Here is a 21,454-nt window from a genome sequence, read left to right on the forward strand (position 1 = left end):
ATAACATTCATAGCTAGTTAAATGTTTCAAATATAATTTTAAGCATATTTAGGCATAATTTGAAATAGACTTTGTGTAATTTTTATATATATAGATGTACTTTCAAGTGTACAATGTTGATTTCTTTTTAACATAACATGAAATTTTGTTTGATAGGGTAATGTGATGAAAGATATTACCTCTGTCATTTTTCTTTAGTCCTATCCAAAAGTTCAATGATTTTCCATGGAGTATCTTAATGGTTTCTGACAGAAAGTTTGTTTCACTATAGTGTCCTACTGATACCAAATCAGCACCTGAAAAAATATTAAGGAACACATCACAGTGGATCATTTTCCTAGAGCTCAAGTCAATAAACACATAAAAAATATGCAAAAGTATATAAAAGACTCTTCTATATTGTTCACTAGTCCTGTTGTGGGTATTATATCACTGTATGGTATTTCTTTTGAGCATGACTGTGTGTTGTATAGATGCAAATTTGCACAAAAATATGGATTTTTTGAAATTTTCTGGATTTTTTTAGTCTTTGCTATTTTAGAGAAGAACAATTGCTCTCCTGCAATACTTTTTGGACAGACCTGACCACAGCCCTGATTGTGGAGCTAGTAAGCTGAAACTTGTAGTCACCACCATGCTTGCCACTACAGCTTTGTCCCTCATTGGTGGCTGGGCAGCAGTTTTGGCAGTGCCTGATGATAACTGCTTAGGTAGGATGTGTCAGCAGATGGAGGTTGCAGTCCAGAAGATGACCAGAAATTGATTTATAATTGTCATATGCCCTGGCATTGGAAATACACAAAGCTGTGTTGGGAGTACAAGGAAATGACCACCTTCCTGGCCTGGCCGGTGGGTAACAGGCAGACAAAAGTGTAGGAATTAAGAACATAAAGCAGTGTCCAATTGTAACCTTTCATCCTGGTTATTAGTGTAATGTTTATTTTTTGTAGTAATTGTGTGATTTATCTTTCTACAAAACCACTCCAGGAATTCTATTGCTGTACAGCTGTAGAGCAAAATGACTTTACAAAGCTATTTTTTCTGTTTACTCAGTTATAGGTCAATGTTTTCAGATATATGAGGAAGTGCCTTTGGAAATGTATAGGATGTTTCTTATTCTTACTCATACTGAAATATGTGTTGCATTGTACCAGTTCCCAGAAATGTGAAGCAAATGTGTGTTTTCTCTTCCCTGATGAAGATACTGCTCTTCTTTCCATGGGGGCAGCATGGGGCTGTTCCAGAGCAGGAACTTCATGGCTGGGTGTGTTTTACTGGTTCATGAAATAGAAGCAGCTCCTCCATTTTATTTGTTGTCCAGCCACTGAGGTCCACTTAATGCCCTGTGCCCTGTAACTAACAAACACAACTATCCTATGACTTTGAGTCTCCCAGACTGCATGTGGAGTCCCTTTTGCTTGGGGAAGGGAAAACCGGTGCTGCAGCCTGTGCCTTAGTGGGTCTGTAAAAGTGTTTATTTCCCTATCTAATTATTTTTTTGCCATAAAACTAGTAAGAATTCAATATGTTTGAGGTACTCATATTTCACCGGATATTTGAGATATGAGTTGCTGCTGTCTCTGACAAAAGTTACATTTATTGTGCAAAAGCATGCTCAGAAAAGCAACCAAAAAAGCATTAAATGTGAAGTTTTAAAGTAATTTGAGGTTTGCTTAGCAATATTATCCTTTATTTTATGTGTTTAATTACATCATCAATCTTTCTTGGACTAAACACTCACCAAGTCGGGCACATTCCTCGTGAGCTTGAGACCAACTTCTTTTCTTGGTGGCCTCAAAGTAATAGCAGTGTCCAGAGAAAGGTATCCAAGATTTGTGTCCTCTTGATTCAGGGCATTTTCCAGGAAGTTGTGGGGGTTCAGTAGGGGCCATTACTGATAAGAGATCAGGTAGTTAAGTCCAACTATTTTATATAACTTGTTTTACCGTTTGTACTAGTATGACAAAACTAATATTAGGTTTGTAATTTTAGAGGAAATCAAGTCTGTTCTAAGAAGAGCTTGAATATGGTTTTGACTTTCTCTTTGAGACAATATTTTCCTGCTGTGGTGTGTTCTTAAGTTTGTTAGTTTGCTCCCCCCATTTTCTGTATTACTTCCTGCTGCTACCCTGCCAGTTATGTTGCTATGGAAATGAAACTGCTCCTCCCTTGGTTTCTCTTATAAAGTGAAAGTTGTTTCCTCCTTGGGGTCAGTCAATCACTCTTTTTCTCCTCCCAGGTTTCGAGAATTTTCTTTTCTCTGGGAGGTATGGTTGGCTGTAGCCCCGGAGCCCCTCCTATGATTTATAACAGTTGGTTACTTTAGTATATCAGTTATGTTTCGTACCTCCAAATATGTATTTCTATTGGATAGCCGGGTTTCCCTGCCTTCTTCCCCCCTTTTCCCTTAAAACCCTCTCCTGCCCCTTGTTCGGGGCCATTTGCTGGGTGTTTCCCGTCCTTGTTGGTTCTTCTGTAATAAACCGACAGTTTACCCCCAGCAAGTGGTCGCCTCCTAATTCGTCTCTCACCGCGCTGCTCCGAGCTGTCACCCAGCTCAGCCCGAGGCCAAAGCCGCCGAGGGGGGCTGTTTCTGATGCGCAGGGGCCCTGGCCTTCGCCCCTCACCAGATAGCCGGATTCCAGGGCTGTTCACGCCCCCGCGCATTTTCCTTCATATTTATTTGTCAATGTGATTTGACCATATCAAAACCTTATAAAACCTTACAGTAGAAACAGTGATTATGAATGAAAGTGTTGTTATATCTAAACATAGCTTGCAGGACTTTATTAAACTGCATCCTGAATACATTCCATGGTCGCTTATATGATAGGAAGATTTTGGATGGATAGATAAATACAGATGGAATGTAAATTATATATTTTGCCAAATTACCTTTTCTTCCTGTAAGTCTACTACAGTCTGTTGCTTTCCTCTAAGGAATATTTAGCTCTCAAATGAGATTTCCAGAATCATAAAGTGAAAAGAGACATTATATATGAATTTTGAGGTTTTTCTGTAATATTAAAACATCTTAGAACATAATTTGTCATGTGAATTATGATTGAAGATCTTCCATGAAGTTGAAAAATCCAAGAATATAGCTAAAATTTGAGTGTAGCATGTCAATATTTATACTTATTTCCATATAAATTATACAAGACTGTGCTTTCCAAGGGGTTATTTACTTCATCTTTGTGCTCACAGGTGACATGAAGCTGATATATTGTTTTTGACAGATATTAGTCCTGTCTGTTCTTAGCAAGCTGTAGTGATGGTGATTTGCTGATGTGTCCAGAGTATTTATTAAAGACTTTTATACTGATAAAATCAGGTTTTCCTTGCTGTATTTAAGCCTGTTACCCCTTCCAACTCATATCAGACACATAGAAAAATTAAATTCCATCCTGTAAGGCTCATTTTTTAATATTTAGTATTGATAATATGATTTCTCGTAGTCTTTGATGTCTTAGTCTTTTGTCCAGCTCCAATCTTTTCTTTAAATTATTGTTACCCAGTGATCTGAAAACCCAAGTTGACTGAGAAGCTTTTCAAACTTTGGTGCCCCAAACTGGATACAGAATTTCCTATAATGCCTAATAAAAACAGAACCTATAGCAAGTGAATTACTTTTCCTAATAGGATGAATAGTTAAAAGAGTGAATATTCAATCCTTTGGTTAGGCTTTTGGTAATTACTATGAATCAACTAACTTTTGGAAAGAATTCATGTCAATATTTAGAATTAGTTAGGTAATTCTGTCTTCCTGTATACTGGTATATTAAATAAGTATTTTTCCAGTGGCTTATTGCACTATACAGCCTCTAGTCGAGATGCATGTATGGAGTTACTCACCATCTGATTTTTTACAGACAGAAAAGAATTTTTCCTCGCAAGAAGCTGTCTTCCAGGTGCCATCAGTGTCTAGGTAGACACATGCTAATGTCTGCTTTGGTTCTCCACTGGCCCACTTGCTGTAAACTAAACTCCACCTGTCAGTCCATTGATACTTGCCATTGGTCTGGAAGTAAAATCTATATGGTAATTTCACATTTCCTTACAGTGACACAGCTACTAACAGGATCCTCAAGAGGACTCTCACATAACCTGTGTAGAATTCTCTGCTTACTAGTGCTTCTTCTTAGCTTGTAAATGCTCACTGACTAAAATGTACAGTGTCTGTCATCCACAATTGTGAACGCCTCCAAAAATATCTAACATTAATTCAGAGCATTTTTTTAAAGCATTGGGAAATGGAAGGGAAAAAAAGGGGGGCATGAGAGAAGGGATAAAACTAGGAATCAGATAAAATATCCTGTTGGTATGACCACCCAAACATCTGCATGGAGAATGGGAGTGTGTGTGGGAGTGCTCTTAAGCAGCTCTGATCACCATTGCTTTTGTTGTAGTTGTCGTGACTGTGATTCATGATGAAGAGTGTAGCCTGTCAAAACACACCTACCATCCAAATGCTCACCCACTCCTGTCATACAACTGATGTAGACATCCCACAAACAGAAGGGATTATTTTTCCATAATATTCTAACTTCTAATGGGAGCGGTTACACCAATTGTATTTTCAAATTAAAAAAAATACAGCCGTGGTCAGTGTATACCATAAGATATACCCTCAATATTCCTTTTACTAGTATTTACCCTACTTTCTGTTCACAGCTGTAGCTTGCTATTGCTACCATAAATAAGATCACTCTAGTAAAATGTGTGAGCATAAACACACACATAAAAATTGTTCCTTGTCAGGTGACAGGTGTGTGACCTCTGATACCTTGTCACTGATCACTGAGGTACACAAACACTGTGACATGGCACATGTCACAGTGACATGGCAGGAGGGCAGAATGTACATTGTGCCTGGAATCACTTTTAGATTAAAATCAACTCAAAATGTAGGAAATTTTACAATTTATATCTGAGATACTTTAAACAACTCCAAACAACGCACTGCGCTGTTGTATACTGGTTTTGCAGTAACATTTCCTTGTGCTAAAGGAGATCTCTACTGTATGAGTCTTATTTGAAGATTTCCATTGCAAATGGCTGTTACATTGATGTAACATGCTGTTTTCAGCACTACACTGGCAGAAATCCCAATGAGCAACAAGATGAGAGCATGAAGTAAAATCAGGTTGTGTGTCAGCCTGACTGTGTGTATGCAATGCCTTTGTTCTTACCCTGTTGCTGTTCAGACCAATCCACAGAGGCTCTCCATATTCCTTTGCAAGTAGGAAAAACAGTGCCTGGCTATGTGGGTCTAAAATGCTGGCAAGTTCTGAGGCATTGTTATTGCAGTTTTGGTGTGCTTCCTCCCAGTTCATTTTGGAACGAGTGACAGAATAGCTAATCCCACTAGAAGGGGCAAAAGAAAAGTCCAGCACTGTTGCTGGTGATTTTAAAAGTTCAGGATCTGTAGGAAAAAGGGAAAAAAAAGAGCCCCATGAGCAGTTAAATCTGGAGTCACATATTTGACTTGTGCAATTGAGTAGCATCTTCATTATTTACAAACCTAATATAAAATTACGAATGGAATGGAACATCTTCTTAGCTGTTTATAATTAAATATAGCATCAAAACAACACTTCTGATAAAAGAAAATTATTTTCAACCTCTGACAATTTTGAATCAGTAAATACACAGTATTTTACATTGCAGAGGTAAATTTACCCCATCATACAAAAATAACACACCTGTCCTGCCTGCTTTTAAAATACTCTTTGCAGCTTAATGACTATCAGGTGTTTATGAATAATGTTAAACTTACTAGTTTTGATGCCCTAAAGATCATCATGAACATATGTAATTAAAATTGTTTGGGCTTCATCTATTAAATTACACTTTTAAAAATAAAATAATTTTCTTTTCCCATATTCTGCTATGTTCTCTCAAAAACATTGCTAAGTAACACTGGAAGGCAAGATGGACCCTTAGGTTTTACTGATACCTTACCTAAAAACCAAAACAAACTGAAACAAACTAAAACTAAACTGAAATAAAGTGTGTTAAACAAGAAAATTTGATTTAATCTTTATGTTATTATTTTCAAGATTAACATAGCAGAACTCACCACTACTCTTCTGGCATATATACCCTCTGTACTTATAACACTCCTCATTATTCCATTTTCCTGTGTCATCAGCAGGACCTCTCTTCAGAGAAACACAGTCAAACTGTTGGAAGTAAGGAAAAGAATATACATGCCTATTAGAAGTTATAAAACAGGTTTTGTTTGTTTGTTTTGGGTTTTTTGGGTTTTTTTTTTTTTTTTTTTTTGGTTCTGGTGTTGTAGGGTGTGTTACAACTCTAGAAATAACTTTCATTCATCCTTCTCTGTCCTTTCTGACCTCCCTTGTGGTGGCCAGTTCCCCTGTTTTGCACTATTCAGCTCAGCCTGCTTTTTCATTTAGTTATTTTCCAGGAGAAATACTTGAAAGACGTTATTATTTTCAAAAACTTTCTGCCACATTATCTATCCCAACTAATGGGTGACTATCAGTAAGGTTTTGAATAAAGATGAAATAGAGGTTGTACTTTGTATTTCACTTGCAAAGACAGCTAGAAATAGTGCTGATTCTTGACAAAATCACCTGGATTACAGTCCTTGGCAGAGCTCTCATCAGCTCTAATTCTTAGAATTTCTCTTTCAGCTACATGAGATCAACTTAAGAAGCTGAAATTTATTACAAGTTTATTACAAGCTGCAATCTGCTCTGATAATCTGCCATGGGGTAATTGTGGGCCTTTGAAAAGGATCCTCTGAAGGAGAGAGCTGTTAGTGTCTTGAAGGTGAAGGAGAAAAGCAGGATGTACCTTTGCACATTTTTTTCCTGCTTGGTATTTCCTAGCATTATTAGAGCTGCAGTGGAGCTCTGGTTTGTGCAGTGTCATTTATGTCTTCCTGAATGCCTTGACAAATGGCTACATGGGGAAGAGCAACATGAATTGGCTCAGGTGTAGATTAAGCTGGTTGCCCAGATCCCTGACTTCTCTAAAGGTATGGATGCAAAAATGGCGGGAGAATGGACAGTGAGTGGAATGATACATTGTGAAGGGTGAGTTTGGAAAGCAAGATATAGAAATAAATAGAAGATAGGCAATGTGGCTGTGCAAATCAGTCTGTGTTGGTATGGTTATGTAGAATGCTATTTTAATTACAGCATTATGAGGTTTAGTTTAAGTGCTAGCAGTGGAGAGGGTTTGATGGGTTTAGAAAGTAGTTGACATCTATTGGCCCCCAATAATTTAATTACAATTTTAAAATGAAAAAAAGTTAAAATTCTTAAACTCTTTTTCTCTTGCATCCTCTTCTCCCTCCTTCATAGACATGAAAGTAATTTTGTGTTGATTTCTAGAATTCCAATGTGGCATTTATATTCTCTGAAAAATTAACAATTTACTATGAAAAAGAAAGTAACTTTGCTAACTTTATTCAATATATCCAATCCATTATTCAATCTGTCCATTGCTGCGATTATGGCAAATTCTTTGACAAAATTACAGCAATGCCATTTTATGCTCTGAAATAGCTAAAATACTCAAACACTGAAAGGTTTTATGTCTAGTCTCGGAATAAAGATAGATGACAAACCAATGCAGAAGGCTGGGGCAAGGTCTGCAGTGGTGTGAGCTGCTTACTGGGAGTGCTATTGCTCCTCAGATTTAGACTTGATGGCAAACACCAAGCAATATTTACCTGTTGCCGATTTCGGCCATCTTCTGGATGCAGACTGTCATACAAAATAGGTTCTACAAGTTTTGGGGAACCTTTAGCCCAGTTTGTATATGAGACAGCACTTCCATCAGACCAAACAAAGTTGAGTTCACTGAGCAGATCATTCAAGCCAATCCAAAGATCATTTGAAGCATCCTTCAAATGGTACGTGAGAAAAGCTAAAATAAAAATAGAGGAGAAAATTATTGTGTTACATGATCAGTCAAAGAATCAAATCATAAATACTTAACTGTTTTTTTATTAAAATCTTATAAAAACATTTTGATTTTATTTGATCAGAAATTTACCTGATTTCATTATTTCAAGGTTATGCCAAGCCCTTACCCATGAAAAATCTCAAAGAGTCCAAGTATTTGGGAACAATGAAGCAAGACTGGAAAGAGGAAGAGAAAAAGGAAGAGAAAAAAAATGCATGTCTGACCACCATGATATCTAAATAGTTCACTTATTTTTCAGCAGTCAGGATGAGCCACTTGACTGATGGAAATATGTACAGCTGCAAATGGAAGCCAGGGAACACAGGCAAGGTGAAAATATGTCTTTCTCTGGCATTATACAAAATCAAGTTGCAGAATTTAGGCAGAGGTATAGACACACATCCCATTCTATTTCTGGCACAAACAGACTATGCATTCTGTTTTTTTCTCTGTGCCTAAAGTCATAAATGCCAGATCCAGATTTTTAATTTTATCTTAATTCATGCCTATAAATAATGTAATATACTTTGCATGTAACATGAAGAAGCAATCCTTAGCATGACTAGCATGCCCCAAACAGATTGTTCAGTTCTAAAAACATTTAATGCCATGGGCATATAACCATAATTTGAATACAAATTATAAAAAGCAATAATTTACATACTGACACTTGCCTTCTTTGCAGGAAATGTCTACTGTATACAGAGTAAAGGTTCTCTATTACCTAAGGGGCTGTTGCACTATACCTTGAACTTGTTCGTTAGGAATTCTTGCCAAGTCTCCTCCAAGGCTCATGCAAACTCTTCTTCCAGTACTCCAGAAATCATAGCCAGAGCCAAAAAATCTGTAACACTAGGGAAAAATAAGTATAGACTGTTAGAGTGACAGGACAAAGAATTTAGGTATGAATTACACTAGTTTAAGTAAAAACCACCCTAATTCAAACCCCCAAAATATTTTTTTCAGTTAACTTGGATCTGGAACCAAATCAAAACCATTTACAAGTTTTAAGTTTGCTCTCTGTCTTTCTGCAAGGCATTGAGAAAGTCAAAACAAAACTCAAATAGCTATTTACAAACACAGTAGGAGTCTGATGAGAATCTAATGTTTTAACTAACTCAGAGATTTCTAGAAACCATACACCACCACAAGACAAAGTTCTAACTGTAGGAAAAGCCCAACCCAGGTGTGGAGTTGCTGGAACTTTCTGAAAACCCTTTTTGACCTGTTGTCTGTGGTCAAAGTACTCTTGTGCCTATTCAGCCTTCTTCATTATACAGATCTCTCATTAATGTCATTATACAGCTCTCTCATTACTGGAAGTGTGTGACTAATTTCTTAAAAACTGTAATAGCCATCACATTACCAATACATATTCACCCTCTAAGTTCTGATAATTACCAGTGTGCCTCATGTGCCCTCCATGTTTGCAGCTCACCCTCTGCTCTGTGTCATGCCAGTAGCACAGTCAGAGAATTATCTTGCAAGGTTTTTGGAAATGATAACTTTGATGACTGTAACCTCGCATAAACTCACCTGGTGTGGTATCTGTGGGTGCCTAACACATAATGCTGTATGTGTCAGGAAAGAGAGCCCTCACTTATTAAGCACATCAAGTTTGTCTCTTTTGGGAAGAGGCAAGCATTACATTGGAGCCTATTTGGAAAAAATTGTCTTATTTCTGATTTGTTCCATCTCAAATGACTGATTTTGTGCTATGCCCAGTGCTTTCAGATGAATTCAGTTCTTCAGTTTTTTGAAACATCTATACAATGTAACAGTTTTCCCAATGTGCCTCAGGTGGCCACTTCTCAAGAAAACAATTAAACATCTGTAAAGCCACCATTTTGCAGTAATTAGCCAATGGGTTCATTTTTTAATGCAACTGACAAAACATATCTGAGAGACAGAAGGCCTTAAGTGTATCTTTAAGTATTTTCCCAAGCAGTAATATCATTGTTCTTAGGTGAAAGTGTCATACCTGATTTTTAAATAAAATCCAACCTGCAGGACATCCTCCAGGAGCTGAGGGTACTGCTGAAGGAAGGGTTGCATTTATAAAACTTCTGTGCCTCTCACAGATGTAGCCATTGGAAAAACCACAGTTGACATCATTCCACAAGCCTGAAATCAATTAAAGTTTAGGTACTAAGACACTGAATAAGATTGAAATTTGTGGGAAGGTGAACTGGTTTCTGAAGTTCAGAAGCAATCTGCATGGGAATATGGGATACCTGCATTAGCTCAGCTCTACCTCCCACTGTCCCTGTATACAGGGGCACTTTGGTCCTGCTGTCACTGGGGGAGAAGTGGCCACATGAGGTGGCCTCTCAGTGAAACCCTCCCTAACAGCTTTGTTGCACTGAAAGATGCAAGTGCCAAGTAATGCTGAATCAGTGAAAGCATTACAGAATGTGAAAATCTATGTATGTTCTATTCCTTTGCTAACAATTCTCTTATCACTAGAAATAGCATCTAATAATTAAAAATAAATTATAAAACTAATTTTAGAAGTTGAAATACTTTCTATTATTAGGAAATATTTTCAATTCACTATTATCTAATTATAATAATTAAAAAAAATAATTGCTGTTGATTTGAATTGAACATTTTCTTTTTGCATCTGAAACACCAGTGATGAAATTGCCACTGCATTTCCCATTAAAATCAATTTCTAGACTCCACTTTTATGGATAATATTGCCCCTGAAGAAACCTCGAATATAACAACTATTCTTTATAATGCATATTTCTCAAAATTTCTGGTAAAGAATGGGTGAAAATTGACAAGAGATTTTAAACAAACATTGGAAGAGCAGCAGCCATAAAATTATTTTACATACCATAGTTGTATGACTCACCATCTTTTTTATTCAAAACCACACAATTTTCTTGATGTTGTGCAAAATTGGGCTCACCCTGTGCCCAAGCTGCATAGTGCACTGGGCTTCCACTCATCCAACTGAAAAGCAGAAGTGGTTGCTGAGACAATGTCCATGAAACAGTTGAGAAAAATCTTCCTTAACATACTGAAAATATTTTTTTAAAATTACAGCTGAGTCTCTCCGTAAATTGAGTTTCCATTAGGATTGAAAGATCTTAAATAATGAAATCCCTGCATATCAAGTCAAAGACAAAAATACCTTTATTTTTAACAGATATTTTCAACATATTCATAGCATACAAAATTTCCATTTAGAACTGTGTTTGTACAATGTAGTTTAACTGAAGGAGAGCACACATTCCAACAAGCATTATTACTCTCTGAATCTGCATTTAACTCCTTTGCAGTGGTTCCTCCAGAAGGAACTTTGGCATTACAATACTCCTACACAACTGCTCTTTATGGATCTTGATTAAGCTTATTTACCTACCTGAACTGTTCATCAGAATTCTGGATTAATCCTATGAGATATGAGTTCAGTTTGCCATTTTTTAAGATCTAAGCATAAAAAAGAAATAAATTAGAATTTTATAATATTATTAAAAAGTGTAAATATTTTTCTACAGAAGAAAATAAATGAATACATATTCTTTAAATGATTTTTTGTGCACAGTCACCTGAGGTACTGTAAAACTTACAGTTTTGCTTTATTATTATTTTTTTGATACATTCCCATTTTTGGCTGAATTACTGGTAGGATCAAAGCTTTCAAAGTTCTGTTCTCAATTTAAGAAGAAAAGGTCATAGAAGACTTGAGAAAAACATAAAGTATAGATTTTTTGATCCTTTCCTAGTTGTAAGCAGCTATGCAATTCTTGAGTCTCAAGCTGTCTGAGTTCTCCTCCTGTCATATCATTTCCCACACATTAAAGCAAATATCAAATGGTGTGGCTCAGAAAGGTGATTGTGTGGCTCTGTTGGTATGAGAAAACCAAACAGGATTATGGCAGAGGTTTGAGGTACCATCCATGCTGTGAAGTTGTCAGCATTCCCCTGCTATGCTTCAGTCATGGAACAGGAAAACTGATCCATGAAGAGCTGTTGGAATGATCAGTCTGACCTGGACCAGCCTTTCTTTGAAAAGCTTTTGGAGAGCAGCATGACCATCAGGCAGGACCATCAAAGCTACACTGGCAGCTGCCTGCCTGACCTGTGTGCAACACTGGGTTCTGGTATATGATATTCAGAGTAGAGGCAAACACCCTGCCAGAAGGACAGTTTGCTGAGAATACACCTACCCTGCCTGTTCATTGCTCTTATCTATTTGCTCAGAACTCCATTCAGACTAAAACAGACAAGAATATACCTATCTGAGTAAACATTAAATTCTTTTTACATGGGTTTTTTTCCCTGAAGATTCATTTAGTAGAATAAATTTTTTTTCATAGAATCTTTGAACCTAATCCTAATAAAATTTTAGTAGTAGCAATATTTGGTAAAAGTGGTAATATTATGCAACAAGCACATTCTTCTGTACTTCACAAGCAGAGGATATGTACAAAGGGTATATAAATCATGTAGTGTATAACACAACAAAATCTCCCCTTACGTATTTCCACAAAAATTTTCTTTCACTATTATTTCCAATGGTAGCAAGGTTTCCATGATTTTTTCTGCAGAATGTACTGGCTTTCTCCATAGAGGTCTTTTCTGGGCTGAAAAAATATTGTTTGTCCCCTTTTACAATCCAGCCATCTTCTGTGACTTCATATGCTGCAACACAGAAGACAAATCTGCATTCTTCTCAGTTCTTGTGCAAAGCTGGTGGTGTTACATTCCACCACCCTTCAGGTAAGTGAAAATAGAAGCTTACTGGTAGAAGGGCCCAGAGGTTCTGGTTTCAAGGGTGTCCCTGTAATGAAATGGGATAAAAATAAGATGATGTAAAATATTTCCCAAACTTTGAGCCAGTATGTGTGCAATTAATGGAAATTATTTTATTGTCTATGAACTTTTCACATTTATATATTCAATGCAAAATATAATTATATGGTATCTTTGGTGCAAAGTTAAAAATGGATGCTTGATAAATAAAAGATGCATTACAGGCCTACATCTCTGTCTTGGTAGATTTTTGATAAGTGCATCTTGAATATCTTCAATATTGCCTAAATTGGATAGCTGAAGTTATTCTGAATGAATATTTGTTTCTGAAAGACTTTGAACAATTTCTGGTAGACTTTGAACAATTCTTTACGGACATTGTATTGTATTTGAACGTTAGAATTTGAATATTATTTGAATTTCAAAAACCTTTTTGCTTTTTTACATATTTTTTTGTATTTGTAATTTCTATTTATGATTTATATTTCCCATTTTATTAGTATTTATTTGTTAGTTAAACTTTTTTCAGTGTAGCTGCTTTGACATGAATTACATTACCACTTTTTGAAAAATAATTTAAACAAAAATTTTCCACATCACATGGAGTGTGATATTGGAGAAATGTTTCTCTAAACATTTAAGGCCAAGAGCTATAAAAATGTAAAATAATTGTCACCTTTACAATCTCCAGGCCATCTGAATGGGGCTCTGAGCAACCTGGTCAAAGGTTGGGGGTTGGAACTGGATGATCTTTAAGGTCCTTTCCAACTCACCCCACTCTGTGATTCTGTGGTTTTTCCCCCACGGAATTTATTGCAAAGTTTGTGTTTCTGTATGCTTAATTACATTTTATTAAGTGTGTGAACATATGCTTGGGTTAAAAAAAATATGTCAGCTTTTAAAAATAATCTATTGTATGATTGGTTGCAACCTTAAAAAGAAAATTGCTACAAGATTTAAAAGAATAAAACCCCTAATATATCTGTTCTGGAAGTATGAAGTAATCTGTCTATTTCAGCATGCCATTCTGCACTGCTGACTAATGATGGCAATTTCTTCAGGATGTAATTTCTGCCATTCATATGCTACTACTAATTAGCAGTAAACAGCTACTATTGACACTTTGCTAATGAATTTTAGCCGTGGTGATTATGCAGGTGAGAACTCACAAAGGAACTTAACAGGAAAAATATCTTAACAACATCTCTCTGAGATTGAGGTCTATGATTATTGCTTTATAAGTATAAGAAGCTGAGACTATGTGCCTTGGTTAGAAAATTGCTTTGAATAATTCAGCAGCACAGAATTTATGTCTCTTAGAGAAGAAGCAATTGAAACTAGTGCAAAGGAGCCCAGGGAGCCACCAGAGGAACATTGCTGTTACTCTGGGAAGTAAAATATGTAGCCCAACACATAGCTATTCCTCTCTAATTTCATGGAATATTTTCCCAACAGTAGCTAAGAAAAAAAACCAGAGAAGTAGAGATTTTTCTACTAGTATGTGATGAAGATGTGAAACTGTCTTAAATTTTGAAGCTTTCATTACTATCTTCTTGTTACAGCAGGCCTGTTGTTACAGGCTTGTCTTTACATGTCATCTTACAAAAAGACTGATTCTGTAATGCTGGTAATGTTGTTTAATTTAGAGTAGGTGGCTACTGCGCCATTGTGTACCAACATTTGAGCAGAGGAGTGAAGTTTCATTTCACAAAGGATATGGAAATTCAAAATAATATTCTTCTTCTTCTTTTTATCTTTTTTTTTAGTTTGAATTGTAGTCCTCTCTTCCTCCCTCAGTCAGAAGTTCTGTTTTGACAAAAATCTGCTTTTGTGCAGAGCAGTGAATACTGCAAGGTAAGCTCTTAAGATTGCTTTCATCATATTTTCTATTATTACACAATTACATAGAGAAGTGTAATTTTAGTAAAGCTTATCATGGAATATACTTTTTATAATGAAACAAAAAAAGTTTATTGCTAACAGCTGAAACTTGTATACCAAAGGTCTTGACCTACTTTTCTGTGTGCAAAATTCCTGTGAAATAAACAAAACTTTCTACCAGTATGTTACTTGTAGAGTTTCCTGTTATGATAGAATGGATTTAACTTGAATTTCTTTATAAGGTGAGTTTAGAGTAAAAAGTAACCTACCTTTTTTTATTTCACAAATCCAGTTATGACTGTATTCACAGTGCTCCTTTATCCATGACAAGGAAGGCTTTTCACTGATTGCTCCACAATCTTGAAATTCAGCACCGTAAAAATAGTATCTTGTTTCATCTATATAATTCACCTACAGAGGAAACACACCTGTGGTGGTTTTTTTTGTAAATCTACAGGGGAAAATCTGTCCTCTGTCAGGAATGAGAAGTAGAGCAAAAGTTTCCAACCACTCCTTTTCCTCCTCCTTTTGCTGTGAAGCCAATGTGAGCTACTAAAGTAATTACAAACACACTGCAAGAGGAAAGAAGGGCTCTGAGTTTATGCATCGTCTAACAGACTGTAGCTGTCCCACTAAAACTGGACTCAAATGAGTCCAGTTATAAATAAAAAGCAGGAAAAATCTCTGGCAATTTATCACCAGAGACTAAGAAAAATCAGGAGAGACCTTTCTCATAAATTTGTGACTTCAATAATAATTTCTGTAGCTGAAAGCTGTCCTTTGTCTTTTATCACTTTTGTAATGGTATAATCTCAGTGTTTATTTGCCCCTTTTGTTTTTTTCCAATCTAGTATGAAGAATAATAGTTCAGAGTTACCCAGTTGCAAAATAGGCATTTTTGGAAATTCTTATACACCTTTTATACACACAGTCATGGAAACTTCAACAGGAAAAATGTCAGCACAGAAGGAAACTGGCATGTTGAAACACTCACCGGAGAACCATCACTCCAGGAAACTCCACCATCAGGATCCAAACAATGCAAACCTATCCAGAAAGGCTGAAATGATGGGGATTTCTTTCTAGAGTGTGAAAAAAATGTGCAGTTGAAGAGGATTTATATTGTTAGCTCTGCTCAACTTTAGAAGTTACATGAGACAGTAACTCTGACACTTATTGAACATTACAATGCAGAAATTTTAAAAACAAAAAGTATTGTTGGCCCGCAAACTCCAATTGGCAAGTACATGAAGTTCACACCTTAAAATTTCTTGCTCTGCAAATGGTTGTACTGAGAACACAGCATGTTATTTTTCTGCATTGATGTTTTGATTATAGTGTTTTTTTCTCAGAAATAAAATGTTCAGAGTACTAGAAGACAAAATTTGGTTTCAAAATTATTCACTATTCACTATTCACAAAATTATTCTAAGCAAACTTAGAATAGGATCTGTGGAGAAACATTGAACAAATTCTGTTGTTGGACTGGTTTTTATCTGAATTTAAAATGTTTGCAGGCTGTGACATTTTAGGAGCTCCAAAAATTCTTTGAAAACATTATTCATATGGGACATTTTCTCAGTTACTTTTCTAATTGTTATGGTGAAAACCAGATAGATTTTTAAGTAATTATCTCAGGAGCAAAACAATAGTACCATTATTTATTACTGTGTCATGTGTTGCCACTCCAAAATATCAATTATTAGACAGTTTGCTTGCTTACTTTATTAAGTTTTCTATTACTGTTTGCTCTTCTTCATTTCTAATGGCAGCCAGGTCTCCTCCTATTTCTCTGCAGAAATCTCGGGCTTCAAACCATGTTTTCTTTTGGTCTTCTTCTCTCACAAAACCCTGTAGATGCAGGTAGAACACTGTGTTTCCAGTGTGCTAAACATAAATCTGCTGGCTGTCTTGCATAAGAAAAATAAGTAAACCTTCCATTGTAATTATCCGTTAAAATATGGATTCAAAAGTAATTGGATGCCCTTACTTATCACTGATAGAGTGAAAGCTGCAGTGATATTTGAATAGTTGTGTAAAAGCTTGCTACATTGTGCCATTCTGTGATGTTTAGACTGTCTATTTATTTGGCAATAATTTGGCAATTATTTTGCTGTCCTGTTTCCCAGGTAGGATTATGGCAAAACCAATACTTACTCTGAAGCAGGAATTAGTGCTATTGCCTGTATCCCAACCCAAGGGACATTTGGAGTCAGAAACTGTTTCAGAAACAGCAGGAACAGTGACTTTTTCAGCTAATTTTTTGCAGAGAAATTTTGCCTTTACTTCACAGTTCTGAACATCCCATAGTCCAGCTACATTTCCAGTCCTAAGGGCAACACAACCAGCTTCCTTCCCTTTACAAGATAAAAAAGAAAGTTGAAATGTTTTTTAAAGAGGCTCTTTCGACATTTTTATGGCTCATGTAATTAATTTACAAAAGACTATTTGAAATATTAAGTGTAGTGTCCACTCAGAGGAGGAGCTTCGTGAAAAGAGGAAACCAGCAAATCCTTCATCATTGTCCCTTCCCTCTAAGTGCAGGAACAACTCTTTGCCTCCCTCTTTCCTCTCCCCCTTGTGGCAAGGCTTTGGCAGCACATTGCTAAGGCTGGAAGGGGTTTCATCCTTTCTGCTCAATTGGATTTTAATCATGGAAACAATGAGAAATCAGAAAATAAATATTTTCATGGCGTCCTAGAAAATCACAGCATAATTTAGGTTGGAAAAGATCTGTAAGATTGTAGAGTCTGACCAATTAACACAGGTTCACCACTAAACCATCAGTGCCACATCTACACATCTTCACATCTTGTAAATACATCCAGGGATGGTAAATCAACCACTTCCCTGGGCAGCCCATTCCAAGGCCTGAGCATCCCTTCTGAGCTCTCATCACCCTGGGGTGGATCCCATCTGGGCCCACAGATTTATGAACATCCTCCCCCCTCAGATGGAAACTAAACTTCGTTTATGAAAATATGTCTTGAAGCGCTATTTTTCGGCCTTAGTTCCCAGGAAAAACAAGATAGGATGGGGGCCTTGTATCTCCTGGGGCTTGGAGCTCTGGAATATGTCCTTCTGCATAGGGAAAAGATAGGGAAAAGCACTGGGACTAGCTTCTAATATCATAATAAGCATAATATATGTGTAAAGAATACAGAGAATCTATAAAAAGAAAAAGGCAAAAATTATTTGGCATCAGTAGAGTACCAGGCATTGCTGCATTCCAGTTTGTGTACAGAACACCTTCACCAGTCACCCAATTGAAAATCCCTTGCTCTTGCATGTCTGAGAGACCAATCCAAAAATACTTCTCAGAGCTCAGACCAATGAGGCTGGTCAGGTAGGCTTGCTCATATCTGAAATGACAGGAGTCAGATGGGATTAAGCCCAGCTTTCCTTCCATCTCCCACTCCTCAGCATCCAAACTTCACACAGTGAAGTTTGAATAGATTCAAACTTCTACAATGAATAGATTCTCCATTAAATTTCCTCTTATGAGGAATATGTTGTTTAACTGGGTCCCAGCTGCAGTAGAGGGTGGAGCTGTGCTATACTGAAAGACTATTCCTTACAGAGCCAAAGTTGCTGTTGTCTGTTCTTTCAAAGTTAAGTACTGAAAAACCATTGAGGTATAAATTGTTTTTAGTAAGAAAAGCCATACTAAGTTTGTTCATATTTTTTTTCCTTCAGAAAAAAGATATTCTGGAGGGAGTTTTTTTTGTTTTTTTTTTTTTTTCCCCAAAAAAGTTCTCAACTCTTTTTTAAAATTCCAATATTATTGCAAAAGATATACAATTTTGAAACTCTTTCCATACCTGTCTGCTATACTTGTTAAATAACCACTGCTTCTTTCACAGGTTTTCTTTGCTTCTGAAAATGTTACAGAGGTGTGTCCAACCAGGTAGCAGTAAAAACCATATCTTTTCCAACCCTATCAAGAACACATGAAATAAACTTGCAATTAAAAACAACATATGTTCTAGCACTTGAATTTCAATGAATACACATAAGCTAACATATTTTTAATAGAACTTAACATGATTATGTATAAATCTGAATTCCAGTGTACCAATAGAAATTCAGCTTAGCAAACATTCAGTGCAGAAAGAGACGATTTAATGCCTAGGGGTCTCTCTTTTTTAAAATTAATGGATAAATTTTTACTGGTAAAAAAGTCAGAGGGACACAGAGATGAATAAAGTTATTCTTTTCTCAGAACAAAAAAAGAGCTGTCTGTATTATAGTAGAGATGCTGACTCAAGTTTCCTATGTTTTCAAGGCCAAAGGAACAGTAAGTAGACTAATTAATTGATTTAATACATCAGGTCACCTAAAACGTCTGACTGAAGAGGTAACATAGAAACCACTGAATAGCAAAATACTCAAAATTACAGCTGAATTCCAAGTCACTTTTGCCTTTTATACCATCTCAAGATTTGCTTGCTGCACCCAAGAAAGGTGAATAAACTCGGTGTTCAGTGTTTGGCTGCTGCTTAATTCCATTGAGCACAACGAGTCTCAGCTCTGTTCCCCATGTGGGCTTGTGGGAAAGGTTACTAAATATAGAATAGGAGTAAATAGGAAAGTATAAAGAGGGAGAAAAAGGGGAAAAAAGGGGTAGGATACAATAACTTGCTCCAAACAAGTACACTTATAAAAAGGACTTTATTGTCTTGATTTGGCTTCAGTAGTGAGATTTGTCATCATCTTGTATCATGCTGCACAGTCCAGAATTGTTACCAGTCCCTACTACATATTCTATAACCACATATGGTTGTAGAACAATATAACAAATATGCAGACAAACACAGAATTGGCTTTAGCCCTTTCACAAAAAGTTCTGAGAGGTAATAGGCCTGACTTATTATTATTCCTTATAAGGGAATGTAGTGAAAATTATCACCCTGAATTTGTTCTGCAATAACACTTGTTAGGAATGAAAAGGAAAAAAAAAGATCATTTCAATGTCAAGATGAGTTTGTGAAATTTTGCTAAACAGATTCTCGGTTATGCTTTCTTCTTACCTTCAGGCAGGCAGGATCAGTCTTTGCTGTTTGAGAAACTCCTTGTAGTGGGTCTCTTCTGCAGATGTAGCCTAATTTACTGTCACAGGCACTGTCTGCCCAGTATCCATCCTAGTTGCAGTTTGGGAAGAAGTGAGAAACAGTGAGGCAGAACCTTTTCACTTTAGACACAATATCATTCTTTTCAAAATACTGTTTCAATGTGAATACTGTACTTTTTAGTGGATTCCAGGTATTTGAGCTTGGAGGTGAGGCTATGTTAAGTTAAGTGGCACAGCCAGACTGTTAAGGTTTGCTTGGCATATAATGTACACTCACAATCAGATGTGAACGTTTAGTATTTATATGGAAATTCATTTTAAATTTAATTTAGAACAACCATATGTCTGAGTGAATGAAGATAACTTTCTTTGATTCTATGCAACTTAGCAATTATATTAAGTTGTATTAAAAATCTCCCTAGAAATATAGCCAAAAGTCAAATAGTGCAGTGCTACACTGCATGATTCACGTGGAGTGATTCACCTTTCCTGCCATAATGACACAATCCTCTTGGCCAGTGACTTCATGGGTTGGTTCTCCAGGCAACCACTTGGTATATGTCACAGGAGTCCCATCACTCCACTCAAAGTACATTTGGGTTTTGAGGTCATTCAGGCCAATCCACAGCTCATCCACAGCTCCTAAGGACAGAAATTCATTTGTGTTATTACTCAAGTTGAAACAGTCCATGGGAGCAAGATTTTATGGAGATGAGCTGAAATTGCAATGTTGCAATGCAAATTCGTCTCTATAAAAGACAGAGGAGATATTTTAAAATGTAATTCTCATTCTTCTTTCAAGAAGTTAAAAAACCAGTGGAAATGAGATTTGTCAGCTTGATCAGCACATTACTGTATCTACAGCTACAAGGTGTCTGATGCAGATAATCCACTCAAATGCTGCAATGACCAGAGCAGTTATTTCCTTCAAGTGATTTCATGCAGTGAAAAACAAATGAAAATCAAAATGAAAATAATTAAAATGAAAAGACCGTAATGACTCCTCTTGTGAGTTTTTGGCTTTCAGGTTTTTCTAACCTATATATCTGTGGCTTTCCCTATAAATATTCATAAAAAGCAAGAAATAAGTATTTTACTTAAATTTAAGTAAAAGATTTAAGATGTAAGATTTCTAGTAGTGCAGTTCTCTGTTTGTACCAAACACTGCCCTGTAGAAATACTCACTGTAGCCCAGCTGAGACAGTATGAAGCCATGCTCCTCAGGGTTGTGGATACTGGCCAGGTCACCACTGCTGTCATTGCAGGAAATTTGGGCTTCTCTCCATTCTTTGGGGTCTCTATGAACCATGAAACAGTGACCTCCATAGGGCAACCATCCTTCTGGGCATTTAACGGACTCTACATCTCCTCAAAATCAATAGATATTTCAAGTTTTTAAATGGTGCAAAGTGAAGTCTAGAATAACTGCAATTGCATTTGAAATTCAGCTAATTAACAAATTAGAATGAAAAGGAGGTGGTAACAAAGAAGCAGTAATTCATTCCTCACATATGTTTTAGTCTGTATGTTGTTGCTCATGGTACTTTTACAGAAAGCAAACTGCATTTAAACAAAAAAGAAAAAGGTTGGAACCAGTTGTTACTGGGCTTCACTAGTGTCAAGTATTCACTGGCCAGAGGAATATTTTGGAACTTCATAAGCAGCATTTCCACACAATACACCCCACCCAATTATGATTTACATATTTCATAAAGGAAAGGCATTATTGCTGCAGCACAAGTCATTCTCTGCACACATGACTTTCCATGCCAACTCCCACTAAATAAACCA

At 36.4% G+C, this 21,454-nt stretch overlaps 1 protein-coding gene and 1 long non-coding RNA gene across 4 annotated transcripts in view; one reads left to right on the top strand and one right to left on the bottom strand.

Moving 5' to 3' along the window:
- The window catches only part of LOC113459739 (uncharacterized), a 168,794-nt gene that overhangs the window by 95,274 nt on the left and 52,066 nt on the right, over positions 1 to 21,454 (top strand). For 2 of the 3 annotated variants that reach the window (XR_012579020.1, XR_003381266.2), the window contains exons 2-3: positions 12,579 to 12,678; positions 14,478 to 14,565. This is a non-coding gene — a long non-coding RNA (uncharacterized LOC113459739). Of the gene's footprint in view, positions 1 to 12,578; positions 12,679 to 14,477; positions 14,566 to 15,443; positions 16,323 to 21,454 lie in introns of those variants that run through there. The other variant, XR_003381268.2, reaches the window with a different exon arrangement.
- LOC102062155 (macrophage mannose receptor 1) overlaps positions 1 to 21,454 on the bottom strand; it is a 33,351-nt gene that overhangs the window by 3,851 nt on the left and 8,046 nt on the right. Inside the window, 21 exon segments of the mRNA XM_005480300.3 lie at positions 180 to 296; positions 1,742 to 1,894; positions 3,856 to 4,021; positions 5,193 to 5,425; positions 6,083 to 6,185; positions 7,709 to 7,905; positions 8,691 to 8,796; positions 9,926 to 10,068; positions 10,805 to 10,905; positions 11,318 to 11,385; positions 12,437 to 12,600; positions 12,701 to 12,739; positions 14,862 to 15,003; positions 15,587 to 15,674; positions 16,316 to 16,443; positions 16,750 to 16,949; positions 17,806 to 17,954; positions 18,414 to 18,529; positions 19,623 to 19,733; positions 20,148 to 20,305; positions 20,849 to 21,031. Of these exon segments, the coding sequence (XP_005480357.2) occupies positions 180 to 296; positions 1,742 to 1,894; positions 3,856 to 4,021; positions 5,193 to 5,425; positions 6,083 to 6,185; positions 7,709 to 7,905; positions 8,691 to 8,796; positions 9,926 to 10,068; positions 10,805 to 10,905; positions 11,318 to 11,385; positions 12,437 to 12,600; positions 12,701 to 12,739; positions 14,862 to 15,003; positions 15,587 to 15,674; positions 16,316 to 16,443; positions 16,750 to 16,949; positions 17,806 to 17,954; positions 18,414 to 18,529; positions 19,623 to 19,733; positions 20,148 to 20,305; positions 20,849 to 21,031 (2,865 nt within the window).

The sequence above is a fragment of the Zonotrichia albicollis genome, chromosome 1, assembly GCF_047830755.1.
Source record: "Zonotrichia albicollis isolate bZonAlb1 chromosome 1, bZonAlb1.hap1, whole genome shotgun sequence".
In the NCBI taxonomy this organism is placed as follows: Eukaryota; Metazoa; Chordata; class Aves; order Passeriformes; family Passerellidae; genus Zonotrichia; species Zonotrichia albicollis.